The sequence below is a fragment of the Mustela nivalis genome, assembly GCF_964662115.1.
Source record: "Mustela nivalis genome assembly, chromosome: 3".
NCBI lineage: Eukaryota > Metazoa > Chordata > Mammalia > Carnivora > Mustelidae > Mustela > Mustela nivalis.
Window position 1 is genome coordinate 105,010,582 of NC_139022.1, and position 16,827 is coordinate 105,027,408.

Here is a 16,827-nt window from a genome sequence, read left to right on the forward strand (position 1 = left end):
TCATGCTATATGCTTCCCTTAAAGGAATTTTTAAAATATTGTCATCCTTTTTTGATCCTTGAATCAAATTCAACATCAGCAAGGCCATGCCATCCTCTGGCAGGAAAAAGCACAGAGCAGGATTTCATCTAGATTTCTAATATCTTGAACCCTTTCCCTAAAATTTTCTATCCCTGTGGCCATTAACATTCCTCTTTGTATTCTTAGAACCTGTCACAGTATCTGGTATATAGTAGTTTCTGGGTAACAATCTGTTTGTAGTATGTGATCTTGCACACTTGCTTTTTAAACAATGTTTTAAAAAATTCTTCTTTATTTCCAGTATAGTTAATATATGGTATTCTATTAGTTTTAGGTGTACAATATAGTGATGTCTCTATATTACTCAGTGCTCATCATGATGGATATACTCTTCATCCCCTTTACCTGTTTTGCCTACATCCCCACCCACATCCCCTCTAGTAACTGTGAGTGTGTTGTCTATATTTAAGAGTCTAGTGTTTTGTCTCTTGTTTGTTTTGTTTGTTAAATACCACATATGAGTTGAAATCGTATGGTATTTGTCTTTCTCCGATTGACTTATTTCACTTAGCATTATGTCCTCTAGATTCATGTTGTTGTAAATGGCAAGATTTCATTCTTCTCTATATCTGAGTAACATGCCATTGTATATACATATACTACATCTTTCTTATCCATTTATCTGTTGATGGACACTTGGGTTATGTCCATATTTTGGCCATTGTAAATAATTCTGTGGTAAACATAAGGGTGCATATATCTTTTCAAATTAGTGTTTTTGTATTCTTTGTGTAAATACTCAATAGTGGAATTACTGGATTGCATGGTAATTCTGTTTTTAATTTTTGAGGAACCTCTGTACTGTTTCCTAATGGCGTTGTGGCTGCAGCAGTTTGCCCCACCACTAGTGCAAAGCTTTCTGCCCATTTTCCAAATGGATTATTTGTTTTCTTTTGGTGTTGAGTTGTGTAAGTTCTTCATATGTATTTTGGGTATTAACCTCTTAGCAGGTATATCACTTGCAATATCTTCTGTTCAGTAGGTTGTCATCTTGTTTTGTTGCTTCTTTTGCTATGGAGAAGCTTTTTATTTTGATCTAATCCCTGTAGTTTACTTTTGGTTTTGTTTCCCTTGGCTTAGGAGACATATCTGGAAAAATGTTCTTACAGCCAGAAATCACTGCCTGTGCTCTGCTCTAGGATTTTTATGGTTTCAGTTCTCACATTTAGGTTCTTAATTTATTTTATGTTTATTTTTGTGCATAGGGTAAGAAGGGGGTCCAGTTTTCCCAACGCCATTTGTTGAAGAGACTGTCTTTTTGCCACTGTATATTTTTGCCTCCTTTGTCATACATTACTTGACCATATAATTGTGGGTTTATCTGGACACTATTCTGTTAATCTCTGTGTCCATTTTTGTGCTAGTACCATACTGTTTTAATTACTGCAGCTTTGTAGTATATCTTCAAATCTGGGATTGTTGTACTTCCAGTTTACTTCTTTTTCAGAATTGCTTTGGGTATTCGGGGTCTTTGTGTTGCCACACAAATTTTAGGATTATTTGCTCTAGCTCTGTGAAAAATGCTTTTGGTGTTTTGTTAGGGATTACATTACAAATGTAGATTTCTTTGAGTAGTATGGACATTGTAACAATATTTGCTCTTCCAATCCATGAGCATGGAATGAATAGCTTTTCATTTGTTTATGTCTTATCTATCTATCTATCTATCCATCTGTCTGTCTGTCAAAGAGAGAGAGAAAGAGAGAGTGCACAAACGGGGAGCAGCAGGCAGAGGGAGAAGCTGGCTCCCTGCAAAGCAGAGTCTGTTGTGGGCCGGCCTTGATCTCAGGACCTGAGTCAAAAGCAGACGCTTAACCGACTGAACCACCAACGGTCCCTTCTTTGACATCTTTCATCAGTATTACAGTTTTCAGAGTATGAGTCTTTCATCTGTTTGTTTAGTTATATTCTTAAGTATCTTATTATTTTTGGTACAATCATAAATGAGATTGTTTTCTTAATTTCTCTTTCTGACCTTCATTATTAGTGTATAGAAATGCATCAGATTTCTGTATATTGATTTTGTATCCTGTGACTTGACTAAACTCATTTATCAGGTCTAGTAATTTTTTAGGGTGGTCTTAAGATTTTCTACATATAGTATCATGTCATCTGCAAACTGTGGAAGTTTTACTTCTTCTTTACTGATTTGGATGCCTTTTATTTCTTCTTCTTGTCTGATTGCTGTGGCTAGGACTTCCAGCACTCTGTTGAATGAAAGTGGCAGCAGTGGATGTTCTTGTCTTGTTTCTGATCTTAGGGGGCAAGCTCTCAGTTTTTTCGCATTGAAGATGATATTACCTGTGGGTTTTTCATAGATGGGCTTTATTATATTAAGGTATGTTTCCTCTAGATCTTATTTGTTGAGGGTTTTTATCATGAATGGGTATTTTATTTTGTCATATACTTTTTCTACATCTCTTGAAATGAATTTTTATGCTTTCTCTTGTCCATGTGACATTGATATGCAAATATTGATATGCAAATATTGAACCACCTGTGCACCCAAGGAGTAAATCTCACTGGATCATGGTAAATGACTTTCTTAATGTATTGTTGGATTTAGTTCACTAATATTTTTTTTTTTTTTTTTTTTTAGTTCACTAATATTTTGTGGAGAATCTTTGCATCTGAGTTCATCAGAGATACCGGCCTGTAGTTCTTTTTTTGTAGAGTCTTTACCTGCTTTTCAGCTGTCTTTGAGTAATTTTGTACACTGTATGAATAGCCCATCCATTCACATTACTTGTTTTTTCAGTTAGTGGATTGTCTCTTCTGAGATGGTTGGGCATAGATTTTTAGTTTCTAGTTTCTGTTGATTCCATTCCCTGACTCCTTGGCTTGCTCTATCCTCTTACCTTCCAATCACACCCTGGTCTGGGGGCTTGGGAAATAAAATAGGAAGAGATATAGTCCCTGTGCTCATCAGGGAGAGAGCCTCACAGAAGGAGCCTGATGATGAATAGAAGAAGGTGGTGAGGTCTAAGCTTGGTGGAATGGCAAGCTCGCTGGGGTTGTCTGGGATTGTTGGGGAGGGGCAAGAAGCATGTCATGAAGGATACAGGGATGTAGCCACATCCTTAAGGGTGAGTAGTATTTACTATTCACCTGCACATTAACAGAAAGGCTTATTATAGCTCAGTTTAAAGAAAACAGAATAGCTTAAAGATGCAGGTTCTAACTGGAGTTATTGGTCTCTTGATTGAAGTGCAGATGCCCTTGCCCATCTGCCTCATTCCCTTAATTTGATATGTATTAGCAAAAGGAGAAAATATGTGTGAGGTATGTGTGTGTGTTAGAGAGATGGATGGAGTCAGGCAGTGGAACACAATGTTAGCCAAACATTCCATTTGCACTGTCCCTTTGAGGACTGTCTGCCTCATGAGCCCTCTTTCTTCTTGGCTTTTAGGGCAGGCTGTCCCTGCAGGATCCCATGTGCGGCTGAATCTCCAGACTGGGGCAAGAGAAGTGAAACTTCAAGAAGAGGACAAGTTCCGAAGTAATTTGAAAGGGTTGAAAAAAGGCAGAAGGTACAGTGATGACCCTAGGGACTGGGAGGTTGACAATATTGATTTTGTAATACTGAAAGTAATGAAAATAAAATGTTTCTTACCCAAATTCCTGTGGCTTTTTCAAAAATTCGAAGTTTAGTAGTCTAGAATTTGTGATAAATCTGTCAAGGTTTTGTGGAAGTTTACTTGTAGAATCTACAGAAAGAATTGGTTTGCAAAGCAAATTGATACTTTAGAAAGGGCTGTAGGGGGAATGCTTAACCTGCTTTAAAAATGAAGCTATTTTTCCCAGTACTTTAAGAGCACCCATTTGAATCCCAACAATTAATGTGCTGATTACAGATGAGTCATCTATTCATTAAAACAGGCCTGTTAGGCCTTCTGCTTTGCAGTAATACTTCCTTGGTGAACAATAAAATTGCATTTTAAAGTCTTTAATTCAGACTAACTTTTCCTCTTGTTAGTCCATATTAAACAGGCTTTCTTGCAGGATAAAAATTCTCCAATGGTAAGAGATTGCTTTATTTTTTAATAACCAGTTTATAGAGTATTTGATTTTGGGCAATTTGTCTATTTTTCTATTCTTTGCTTTGAATTAGTAAGTACTACTTGCAAGTTCTTTTTTTATGTGAGGGAGGAAGAGACATGGGGTTTGCAGGGGCTGCTAGATTTGGGTAATTTTAAAGGTCGTAAATACCAATCATGAGGTTTCTAACACAGGGACCAGCAAATTATGGGCTGTGGGCCATACTGGGACTGCTGCTTGATTTTGTGCAGCCCACAGCTAAGTTGTTTTTAACATTTTTTAATGGTTGGAAAATAGCAAAAGAATGATATTTCATAGCTGTTAGAGATTTCAGTGTCCATAAATAAAGTTTTATTGGAACACAGTTATGCTCATTCATTTATGTATGGTTTGTGTCCACTTTCCTATTAGCTGGCAGAGTTGAGTTAGTTGGGATGATTACCATAAGGCCCATAAAACCTAAAATATTATGTGGTCATAACAAAGAGTTGATGCCCCTATTCTAAATGCATGCAAGTATTGACAGTCAATAATGGATTGAGCTGGGTTAGTGTTACTCAGTCCTTGAATTTTCGTTATTTCAACCATATTCTGCAGTTAGATAAGAGCCAGAAGTTAAAGGAGAGACCCAATTCTTAACCTGAGTCATTTCTTTGATGTACTCAACAAAAGGTTATTTAGCCTGTCCATATGTACCTTCAGTCCTATGGCACCCACAACCCCACAGAGCAACCTGCTCAGATGTGGGTGTTTTTTACTGTTAGAAAATTTGATTATATATTGTGATAAGGATATTTGTCCTTTACACAGTCACTCCTAACTGGGGAGGATCTTTATCTTCCCCATCTCTCTTGACAGGTTTATACCTGGAGGCCATATGATGATTAATTTCTCACAACCATCGAAGAAAGAATAAAATTTCATTGTTGTAACCCCTGCCAAGCTCCCTCCATCCCTAGCACACACATATATGCACACATATATCAGTGTCTCAGAGTACGTCAGGAGGTCTTTTATCACCTCTGTGCCAAGTCCTATTTTCTAAATAAAAAGCTTATTTTATTCTTGGTTTAAGAATATTGAATTAGGAACTTGATTAACTTGGAATTTGTTGATTTTAGTACTGTGGAAAGTTCTTTTTCCAGTACCTTACCATAGATCTTCAGTAAGATTGCTAAATGCTTTGTCAGTTGCTTTTATCTTTTTAGGCTAGAAATCAAAATTATTCGTGTGGTCTGTAATAGGCACACCATAAGAGAGAGATAATCTGTTTTATTTCTGCCTCTTTACTTTTCTCCTTCAGAATGTTTCTGAGGGTTCTGGTCTGGAATAGCCTCCAGGGTATATTGGACATATCCTCTTCCTTCTCCGCATTTATTAGTAGTAGCAAACCTGTCTAAACAGCAACCAGAATCATGGACAAAGTGGTATGGGTTTCACTGCTGTAAACTCAGTGAATCTCTGGCCACCTCTGATGGTGACTTCTTCCTTCTGCTGTGGACCTCATCTTGGGCTCCTCCAGTTCTACTTAAAATTGTCTTCCTGGCTCTTCAGTACCAGAATGGTAACAGTGGCCAAAGGGCAGGGTTCATTTCCACAATTTTTAGAGTAGTTTGCTTATCTGCTCATTCTGTTCAGGGGACAAGAAGACAAGGCCCACAGCTTTCCATCAGATTGTCAAAGAGGTTGATGATCAACTGAGTTTAGAACCACTGGTTAAGGAGAGATGGGTACGGTCCATTTAGCATGCAATGGCAGCTTGTCCATTTAGCATCCATGGCAGCCTGTCCACCAGTTCTGCTGGATATATGACTGGCCACACTGCTAACTAGAGCTGTAATGACTCTGGGCTCTAAAATCTGGGATAAGGGGCGCCTGGGTGGCTCAGTGGGTTAAGCCGCTGCCTTCGGCTCAGGTCATGATCTCCGAGTCCTGGGATCAAGTCCCGCATCGGGCTCTCTGCTCAGCAGAGAGCCTGCTTCCCTCTCTCTCTCTCTCTGCCTGCCTCTCCATCTACTTGTGATTTCTCTCTGTCAAATAAATAAATAAAAATCTTTAAAAAAATAAATTAAAAAAAAAAATAAAAAAATAAAATCTGGGATAAGGCATCTGACTCTGACTTGTTTCAGAGGCCTCTCCTGGCACTGCCTTCAGTGTATATTTGGTTCCTAGCAGTTGGGTTTTCTCTTGCTATTTATGTCTTAGGCATTGTCATCTCCACTGGTTTTAGTTCATATCCCTGTCAACATCCCAACATTGTATCAGTCTTTTTTGCCCTGGAACAACCATCTTCTTTGAATCACTGTCTTCGGTTCAGAGGGATGAAGGACGGTGTACAATCAGGTTTTCCCATCTTGAGTTGAGCATTTAACATGTTAGAATACAGCATTGTGATTAAGGGAGTGGGCCAAAGACAGAGCCATTTCCTTGCTCCATTCATTAATTTCATAAAAGACCTGTTGAGTGCATATGTGCCATGTACTGGAGATACAGTAGTAAATGAAACAGGATGCTAGTGTTAGGCTGGCAGGCAGAAAAACAGAAAAATAAAAATGCAAGAGAAATAATTACAGATAGTGGTAGAAAGTAGGGAAGAAATAAGCAAGGTAATTAGTCCCTAGGGAAGTCCAGTTTAAATAGGATGGTTTTGGAAGGTCTCTTTAAGGTGATATTTAAAACAAGACCTGAAAAATGACTGGGATTTAGTCATGCAAAGAGTTAATTTTACAGAGTTAAGGTTAGAGCATCTCAGGCAGAGAGAAAAAGGAGAATCTCCAGCTTTGTCAAGGAAGAGACTCCATCAAGTTTGGGAAATAGGAAAATGACCAGAGTGACTAGAGAGTAGGAGAAGAAAGAAGCATAATAGATGGTTTTGGAGAGTGGCCTCATAAGGGGCCAGATCATGTGAAGTTTGGAGGTGCATGTTGAGCTGTCTTCATTTAAGTAGAATTATAATGGAAATCCAGTGGAGGATTTGGGGTGGGAGAGTAGTCAAATATGATGTAGTTTAGCAAATTCAGTCTAGTTGCTGTGTGTATGGAGAGTAGATTGAGGATGGACAAAAGAAGAAGCACAGAGAAACAATTAGGGTGTCATTTCAGTAGATCAGGTAAGTTATAATGGTGGCTTAGTCTAGATAGTGTCATGATGGAGAGTGGTTGGGTGTGGAGATTTAATTTGGAGGTGGTGCCGGGGGGCTTGCTTATAAAGATTTAGGGGTTGAAGGAAGGCAGTGGGAAGGTATTTGAGATAAAGCCTCATTTTGGGATTTAACACAAGTAGGTTCTTAGAAGTACCATTTATTGAAATAGAAAAGATTGAGAAAGGAGCAGATTGATGGGGAGAAACATCAAGACCTCTGTTTTACATGTAGTAAATTTGAGGTGCCTGATGAATATCTGAGATCCATGATACATCAGTTAGTTGTACCACAGTCTGGCTGGTACTCTGGGGAGAGGATTGGTCAAAGATATAACTTTGGACATCATTGCCTGACAGATACTTTATTTTATCTTAATTAATTTTTTTAAAAGATTTTATTTTTTGAGAGACAGCATGAGCAGCAGGTTGAGGAGGGGCAGAGGAAGAGGGAGAAGCAGACTCCCTGCTGAGCAGGGACCCTGACGTGGGGTTTGATCTCAGGACCCTGAGATCATGACCTGAGTTGAAGGCAGATGCTTAACCAACTGAGCCATCCAGGTGCCCAGCCTGACAAGTATTTTAAAAGAACTAGTGGAGAATGTGGAAATAGAAATGGTTGTTCAGGATTGAACTCCAAAGCAATCAAGTATATAGGGTTCAGTAGGAGATGAGGAACCAAGAAAAGAGTCAGAGAAGGAGGAAGGAAGGGGAAGCAGCAGTAGAATGTAGTAACAAGTAGCTAGGAAGGAGGGTATTTCAACAAGGTGGTGGTGAACTTTGTAAATGCCACACAGTGGTTAACGAGATTGACATGAGTGAAGAGTCCATGGGATCTGGTCGTCAATTACTTTAGTAATCTTGATGAGAAGTTTTCGTAGGCTGTGGGAACTGAATCCGGATTAGAGCAAATGGCAGTGTAGGTAGAAGTCATGAAGATGAGAATAGTGAGTGAAGACAATGTGTTATAAAGTTTTACTCTGAGGAGGAGAAGAGGAATGGCATGATAATTAGAGACCCTGGAGTCAAAAAGAGTGTTGGTATATTCAAAGGAATAATCCAACCAGAGAGAGAAAATGAAGATGCAGACAGGAGAGAGAAGTATAATTATGGGAGTTAAAACTTTTGAAAAGAGAAGTGGAATCTGGAACATAAGTTTAATAGGAGCAAGGACACTGTTACCCTTCGCTGTAAAGGGGAAAACAGACAGTGTATATTTGGTGCAGGTTGGTGTATAGAGGTGATGAGTGGAATATGAAGATGTTCTTGATGATAGCATCTATTTTTCTGAGTGAAGAATGAAGTGGGCATACCAGCTGAAGATGATTTGATGTCTGTGTGTGCAGTCACACATGCGCACACTTGTATGTGTGTGTAGGTTGGGCTGAGAATGGATGATGGCAAGTGGCTTGGAAGAGCGGCACTTAAGGCAGTGAATAGAGGTATTAGCATGATGGGATTTGTTCCGACCAAGTCTTAGAGGAGGGAGGGGGTAATCCGTTCAGGCTGTGCCCCCAAATACTTAACCTCTGTTTTAGGGATAAGGGGCAGGGCAGTGGCTTCCTCATGCTACTGTCAGTGGGTGATGCTCTTCTGAAAGAGGGGTCACCTTCCCTACCTCGTAGGATTGTGGTAATCAGTTGAATGAAATAATACTTTTAAAGGATTAAAACAGTGACTGACACATGGTTAAGTGTTCAATAAATGGGAGTGATTAGCTATTATTAATTAGTTTATGAAGATTGAGGTTTAGAGAAGACAAGCATTTTTCTTAGGGCTCTAAGGGGTTTCTAGGATGAATCAAAGACTAAAAAAGAGCAAAGCCCTAAGAGCATGTGCCTCTTATAGGCACTAAGGCCTGCTGACATCTTGACTTTTAGACTGATATGCTTATCTTGCCCAGAGCAGCCTGTTAGCCCCTTCCTTCCCCACCTGTATATATCTCCTGGGCTATCCTTAAACCACCCTGCCACCCCCTTCCCCTGCCCAGAGCTGGATAGTGTTGTCAAGCACAGACCACATTCCACACTTCCTTTGTCTATGTTACTCTTAGTCTTACCTCTCTGTTCACTGATCAGAAGTCACCATTGGTGGCAAAACCCACCCCATCCCATGAATGCCTTCTCTCAAGAAGAACAGTCATGGCTTGGATCAGCTCCAGGGGGCTTTGAGAAGATGCCACTTGAGTTTTCGCCAAGTTCTTGAAATGACATCCACATTTGTTTCTTTCCTCCCTCTCCTCAGAGGCTGACTTTGGAAGGTGGTTGGCTTTGTGTCTAGTCCTCAGTATCTCAAACTTATTCCTTGGTCAGATTGACACATACCTCCTGCGTTTTCTCTGTGCCCAGGAGTTGGTTTCTTTCTTTCTTTTTTTTTTTTTTTTAAAGATTTATTTATTTATTTATTTATTTGACAGAGAGATCACAGGTAGGCAGAGGCAGGCAGAGAGAGGAGGAAGCAGGCTTCCTGCTGAGCAGAGAACCTGATGCGGGGCTTGATCCCAGGACTCTGGGATCATGACCTGAGCCAAAAGCAGTCTTTAACCCATTGAGCCACACAGGCACCCCTAGGAGTTGGTTTTAAAGGTGTGATTTTATCCAGCCTTTTTTTGTGAAGAAAGATTGCCTTATGAAGTCAGGCCAGGCCCATATAGGGGGTGTTCAGGTCCCCCTTTACTAGAAGAATATAAATAAGGTGCTTGTTATACCCTTTGTGCCCACTATTTCCAGGAGGTCCTCCTGTCACATGCTGCCAGAACAGCATCACACTGACATTCCAGACATACTTCTGCCTGTGTAGCTGGCTTGAGAGCTCTCTCTCCATGGTAGGCCTCTGTCTGCCCCATGGCATTTCCTCCTCTTTCATGAAATGACCCCATCTTCAACTGTGTATTTTCTCCTCTAGCTTCTAGGTAAGACTACCTGTTTGCTTGTGGCTGACTAAAGTCAAAGTTAGAGTGGTGCACTCTGAGTTAGAGCTGGCCTGGCTTACCTTGTTTTGGAGTGCCAGCCCCTGTGGTGGTGGGGGGTGTTTTTTCCTTGGGAAAGATGGTGCCTCCTTCCTGACTCTCACCTTCTCTTTGGACAGGCTGGACATCAACACTAATACCTACACATCTCAGGACCTCAAGAGTGCTCTGGCAAAATTCAAGGAGGGGGCAGAAGTGGAGAGTTCAAAGGAAGACAAGGTGTGTGATACTCTTTCCAGGGAGTTAGTAAGCCTACTGGACAGCCTTGAAAGGAATCATTTCTTCCTGCAGCTGTTAAAATATACATGGGGTTATGATAATAATACTGTAAAATAATTCAAAGGGTAGTTAATGCCAAATAAGTAATCCTTTATAGACAAGTTAAAAAAAATAAACCAATGCTGGGAGCATTTCATTGTTTAGGTTCTAACTTTGCATTTTATGTTTGGGGAAATAGAGGCACAAAGAAGAGATAATCATACTCTTCATTTTTACAGACAAGAGTGAGGGAAGTAGAGATTAAAACACAAATCTCCTCACTTTCACTTGGATTAGACACAAGCTTAAAGAACAGAGGAGCTAAGCTGGGAAGGAGGCCTTGATCCTTGTCCATGTCCTTTGAACATGTAGCAAATGTATTCCCTGTTCCAGGGTTCATGTTCCTAAATGTACAGCACAGGGGTGGAACAAGAGGATGGCTGAGGTTTCCTCCAGTTCTGAATTTGTGTACAAACTAAGGGAATGAGAAGAAGAAAAAGGCAGAAATGCAGCCCAATCTTAAACTTGAGATGGATCATGAACTCATGTGATAGCCAGAGAAATGTCCCACATCATTAAAAAAAATAAATGTGTGTGTGTGTGTGTGTGTGTGTGTGTGTGTGTATTATTTTTAATTTGGCAGAGAGAGAGGACAAGCAAGGGGAGAAGCAGGCTTTTTGCTGAGCAGGGAGCCCGATGTGGGACTTGAGCCCTGAACCCTGGGATTATGACCTGAGCCCAAGGCAGATGCTTAACTGACTGAACAACCCAAGCTCTGCTCCCATATCATTTTTTTGCACTTGCATTTGAGGTCTGTCCTTGAAAGAAGCTCCTCTGATGGCTACTTTAGAGGGCTCTCTAAGTTCTCCCTCTTATCCTCCTCACAGTCCTCTTTTGCTTTGTCTCTCTACTGGTGCCCCAGAATCCAGGCAGTATCTTGGAGGGGCAGCATCAGGTTCTTGACAGCTTGTATGTTAAGTGGAAGGAGCCTTAGGTCCCTCAGATCGTTTAGACCTAAGCGTTTCTGAGACAAATGAGCCTTTTGTTGTTTTGTTTTTTGGTTTTGGTGTCGAGGAGGACCTAATTAGGATGTGTTAATATGCAGACCATGTCCTACATGTCTTTCCTCATTTTAGTGAAGTCACGTCTCCCAGTATGGAGAGTGTATATGGTATGAGAAGATGAGTAGGATGCAGGATGGCAGTGGTTGTAGGAAGGTAAAAGATAAAATTTCATCATACCACTGGTTAGGAGGGTGGGGAAAATCAAATCCTCTTACCTGATGAAGCAGAGGTCAGCAGAAGAGAGAGGTGTGTGCCTAGGTGCTTAGAACAGAGGTTGATGTTCCTATGGCCAGGGGTTGGACTCATTCTCACTTATCATCCCCTCCGGGCTTCATGTGGACCTGATGGGAACATAGCAGTGAGCCCCTGATTCATGTCTTCTCTATGGGTGATAGACCCACTCTACCCCATCTCTTCTTTTTGTTCTCTTTTAGTGGTGTTCTTTCCCATAGTTAAGTTCGTATAGAAAAGTATGAATATTAAGAAAATATTTTTTAACCTCACAGCTGTCAGAATGGCTAAAATTAACAACTTGGGAAACAAATGTTGCTGAGGATGCAGAGAAAGGGGAACCCTCTTAAACTGTTAATGGAAATGCAAACTGGTGCAGCCAGTCTGGAAAACAGTATGGAGGTTTCTCAAAAAGTTAAAAATAGACCTACCTTATGATCCAGGCATTGCATTACTAGGTATTTACTGAAAGGATACAAGAATAATGATTTGAAGGGATACAGCCCCCCCCCCCCGCCCCTAGTGTTTAAGAAGCATTATTAACAATAGCCAAGTTATTGGAAAGAGGCCAAATGTCCTTTGACTGATAAATGGTTAGAGATGTGGATCAGGGGCTCGTTGCTATGTTCTTTTTGATAATATCTGTCCTAGTTTAGCCAGAGATGATGGAAATCTCCCACCCCATACTTGTACCAGTAGAAGTTGAATGGGAAACTTGGATTTCCACCTCCTACTTGGTGGTAGCAGGCTGCACTCTCATTCCTACACCAAAGTGGTATCACCAGAAGCCAGGTGGGTAGGCTGAACTTCTACCACCTATGAATGGCAGTGATAGGATATGATGCAGTATTCTGCTGCCTTAACCAAGGTGGCATCAGTGAGCCTTGAACAGGGAGCTGGAATTTCTACCCTCTGCCCAATGGTAGGAGACTATTCTCTGTTTCCTCTGCTGGTGTGGTACCAGTAGACACCAAGTGCAGAGCCTGGTTTTCTACCCTCTACATGGGGGTAGCAGGCTGCTTCACCTGCTGGGGTGGTATCGGTAGAGGCCAAGTAGGATATTTGAATGTCTTCCCCTGCCTTACACTACCAAGGTGATTTTTCACTTGGAGCAGAGGTGATGCCATTGTGTGTGTTGGTGGGAGTTGGGGGGGAATGGGTGATGGTGAATGGAGAATCTATATTCTTACCTTCTACTTGGCACTGAGGTAGTGTGAAGCATCATTTTGCTCCCCACTTTGGGACGTTGTCAGTGAGGGTAAGTGAGGAGCCTGAACTTCCACCCTCATACTAGCATCAGTGAAGCAGTGTTTCAGTTTCCCCAGCAGGGTGGTAAAGAGGCCAAGGAAGGATTTCTGTCCCAATGTAGAGTGTCCAGTGGTGGCAGGTGATGTTCTTCCTCCTAACTAGAGAATGGTGGTAGGATTTTGGAGACAGGGAGCTGGAGAAAGGGATTTCACAAATGAAGCCTTGGCCATATTCTCTGGTGACCCACGTGAGAAACTGACCAGAATTAACAGAGCAGAAGATTTGATACCTGAAACATAGTGTGGAATACTCGCAGGTTTCTAGATGTGCTTTTGGCAGGTTATAAAGGAAACAGACCAAAATAACGCTGCATAGGGTCCGGAAACTAAATTGTCTTAGAGTCACAGCCATATAAGAAGGACAGAACCAGCGTATTAAATGTAAACATTAAAAAAAAATTTTTTTTAAGATTTTATTTATTTATTTGACAGGGACACACTGAGAGAGAGAACACAGCACGGGGAGTGGGAGAGGGAGAAGCAGGCTTCCCGCTGAGCAGGGAGCCCAATGCAGGGCCCGATCCCAGGACTCTAGGATCTTGACCTGAGCTGAAGGCAGCTGCTTAACCAACTGAGCCACCCAGGTGCCCCAAATATAAACATTTTAACTGCGTGCTTTAAAGGAAGATTCAGTAAGTTAAAGAAATCTTAAAACTAACACCCAAAATGTCCAGAATAAAAAAAAAAAAAATCAAACCTTGAACCAGCAAAACAGTTAATAGATGCCAACAGTGGGATGACACAGAAGTTTGAATTTCCTAAAAAGTATTTTAAAACAGTTACAAAAATCATTCAACAAATGATTCTGAACACTGTTGAAACAAATTACAATCTTAGGAAAGAAGCAGATGATAGAAAAAAGAACCAAATGAAATTTTTAGAACTGAAAAAATACAACTGAAAATGTTCAAAAATCACTGACTAGGGCTCAGTAGCAGAATAGGAAAGAGAAGAACCAATAAACTTGAAGACAGAAATGATTAAAAATGGAAAAAAACAAATGAACAGAGACTTAGGGACCTGTGTGATTACAAGGAAGGATCTAACATTTCTGTCTTAGGAAAGGAGAGAGTACTGAAAAATAATGAAAAAATAAACTAAGAAATAAAGATGGAAAAATCCCCAAATATGATGAAGAGCATAAACAAATAGATTGATGAAACTGAATTTTCAGTAGGATAACCTCAGAGAACTCTGACTCTTCACAGTTAACCTCCTGAAAATTAAATACAGAAAAAATATTGAAAACAGATAGTCAGAAAAAAAAATACTAGCTTACGGTATAATGATTGACAGTGCATTTTTCATTTGAAACTACCAAGACCAGAGTAAGTAGCACAGTATTTTCAAGTCCTGAAAAAACTGTTCACTCAGAATTCTATAGCCAATGAAAATATCCTTCACGGGTGAAAGAGAAATTAAGATATTCTTTTCTTTTTCTTAAGATTTTATTTAATTATTTGACAGATCACAAGTAGGAAGAGAGGCAGGCAGAAAGAGAGGGGGAAGCAGGCTCCCTGCTGAGCAGAGAGCTTGGTGTGGGGCTCAATCCCAGGACCCTGAGATCATGATCTGAGCCGAAGGCAGAGGCTTAACCCACTGAGTCACCCAGGCACCCCGAAATCAAGACATTCTTACACAAAAGAAAACTGAAAAAATTTGTCACTAGCCGATGTACCTAGAAGAAAGACTAAAGAATATTCTCCAAATAAAAATGAAATAACAGTAGAACAAAACTTGGAATCATCAGGAAGAAGAAAAGAACAATAAAATGAATGAAAATAAGGGGGGAAAGAATAGATTGTCATTCTCTTACGTTTGAAAAATAATGTTTGGAGGTGCCTGGGGTGGGAGTCATTAAGCGTCTGCCTTTGGCTCAGGTCATGATCCCAGGGTCCTGGAATCAAGCCCTGTATCGGGCTCCCTGCTCCGTGGGAAGCCTGTTCTCCCCCTCTCCTACTCCCCTTCCTTGTGTTCCCTCTGTTGCTGTCTCTCTCTCTCTCAAAAAAAATACATAAAATCTTAAAAAATGAAAAAGAAAAAGACTGATAGTTGAAGCAAAAATTGTGGCCTCTTCTGTAGCTCCATATACATTCCATAGGAGTTTTACTTTCAGAGTTACCCACTGTTAGTTTCTTTGTTGCACTTCTTTCTTGGCTACTTCTTTCTTTTGCATACCCATTTTTATGAAATGTTATGTGGGTTTGTCATTGGAGGATGAGGAAGTCCTACAACTACAACTGCAACTACAACTACACTATACCTCTGTGTATGAACTAATTTGCAGTGGCCTGTCAAAGTTAGAAAGAAGTGGTATAATCAGCTGCTCATCGTCGGCAGCATTTATGTTACATTAGTGAGTTGTGGACTGAAGAGCCAGCCACAGAGTTTGTACTTCATGCAATTACAGTTAAATGTAATTTGTGGTAACTGGAATTTGTGTAGTGTTGGGAGTATGGTGTTATTCAAAGTATAGTATTTGAACTTGGTGCATATAAGATCTGTGCAAAGCAAAGACTGTATCTGATTAAAGACTTGAATCTAGAATATAAAGAACTCTGAAAGCTCAACAGTAAAAACTGACAACAAATTTAGAGAATAGGGTAATGAAATGAACAAATGGATAATTCACCAAAAATGATTTGTGAATGGCAGATAAGCTCAAGAAAAGATGTTTAATGTCTTTAGCCTTTGGAGAAATGCAAATTAAGTCCACAATGAGCTATCACTGTACATCTATTAAAATACCTAAAACAAAAGTGGTGATAATGCTAAATACTAGTGAGGATATGGAGAAATTGGGTGTTTCATACACTGTTAGTGAGTATGTAAAATGTAAGTCACCATGGAAAATAGGCGGTTTCTTATAAAACCAAACGTGTATCGTATGACCCAGCAGTCATACTTGTGGGCATTTATCCCAAAGAAATAAGAACTTGAATTTATATAAAAACCCTTATACAAATATTTATGTGATTTTGTTCATAATAGTCAACACCTGGAAACAACTCAAATATTCAACAGGTGAATGGTTAAGCAAACTGTACATCTATATAATGTAGTACTACTCAGCATTAAAAATAAATGAACCATTGATGTGTGTGGTAACTTGGATAGATCTCAAGTGCTTTATGTTCATATAAAAATACCATCTTTAAAGATTACAGACTTTGTGATTCCATCTTTATAATATTGTCTAAATGCCAGAATTAGAGAGATGGAGAACAAAGTAGTGATTGCCAGGGCACAGGGTTGGGAGGGAGGGTGACATGTAGCTATAGAGGGGGTAGCACAGTGGAGTTGTTTGGTGGTGGTGGAGTAGTTTGGTAGCCTGATTGTTCTGGTGGATGCATGAAAAAAAAAATATATACATATGATAAAATTGTATAGAATAATATATACATGCATATACGTGCACATGTGCACATGTAAAAGCTGATAAAATCTGAGTAAGGTTTATATTCTTTTTAACAGTATTATACTTTGTCATTTTCTTGGTTTTGTTAGTGTACTATTATGTAAGATGCTGCCATTGAGGAAAGCTGAACCAAGGGTACATAGTACTCACTGTATTATTTTTGTAACTTTTGGGGAGTTTATAATTATTGCAAAATAAAAAGGTTTTGTGATTTTTTTTTTTTTTCTTAAAAGAGGCCCTCTTCCTGAGGGCCACGTATACATCACTTAGGTGAGATGGAGGTGCTCACTTCCCTGCCATCCCACAATGCGAGGCAGTGACTCA

At 40.0% G+C, this 16,827-nt stretch overlaps 1 protein-coding gene across 16 annotated transcripts in view; it reads left to right on the plus strand.

Annotated features, from left to right (window-relative positions):
- Window positions 1–16,827, plus strand: part of SIL1 (SIL1 nucleotide exchange factor) — a 208,456-nt gene that overhangs the window by 115,938 nt on the left and 75,691 nt on the right. For all 16 annotated transcript variants that reach the window (XM_082725574.1, XM_082725565.1, XM_082725562.1 and 13 more), the window contains 2 exons: window positions 3,491–3,611; window positions 10,345–10,444. In XM_082725574.1, the coding sequence (XP_082581700.1) occupies window positions 3,491–3,611; window positions 10,345–10,444 (221 nt within the window). The remainder of the gene's footprint in view (window positions 1–3,490; window positions 3,612–10,344; window positions 10,445–16,827) is intronic.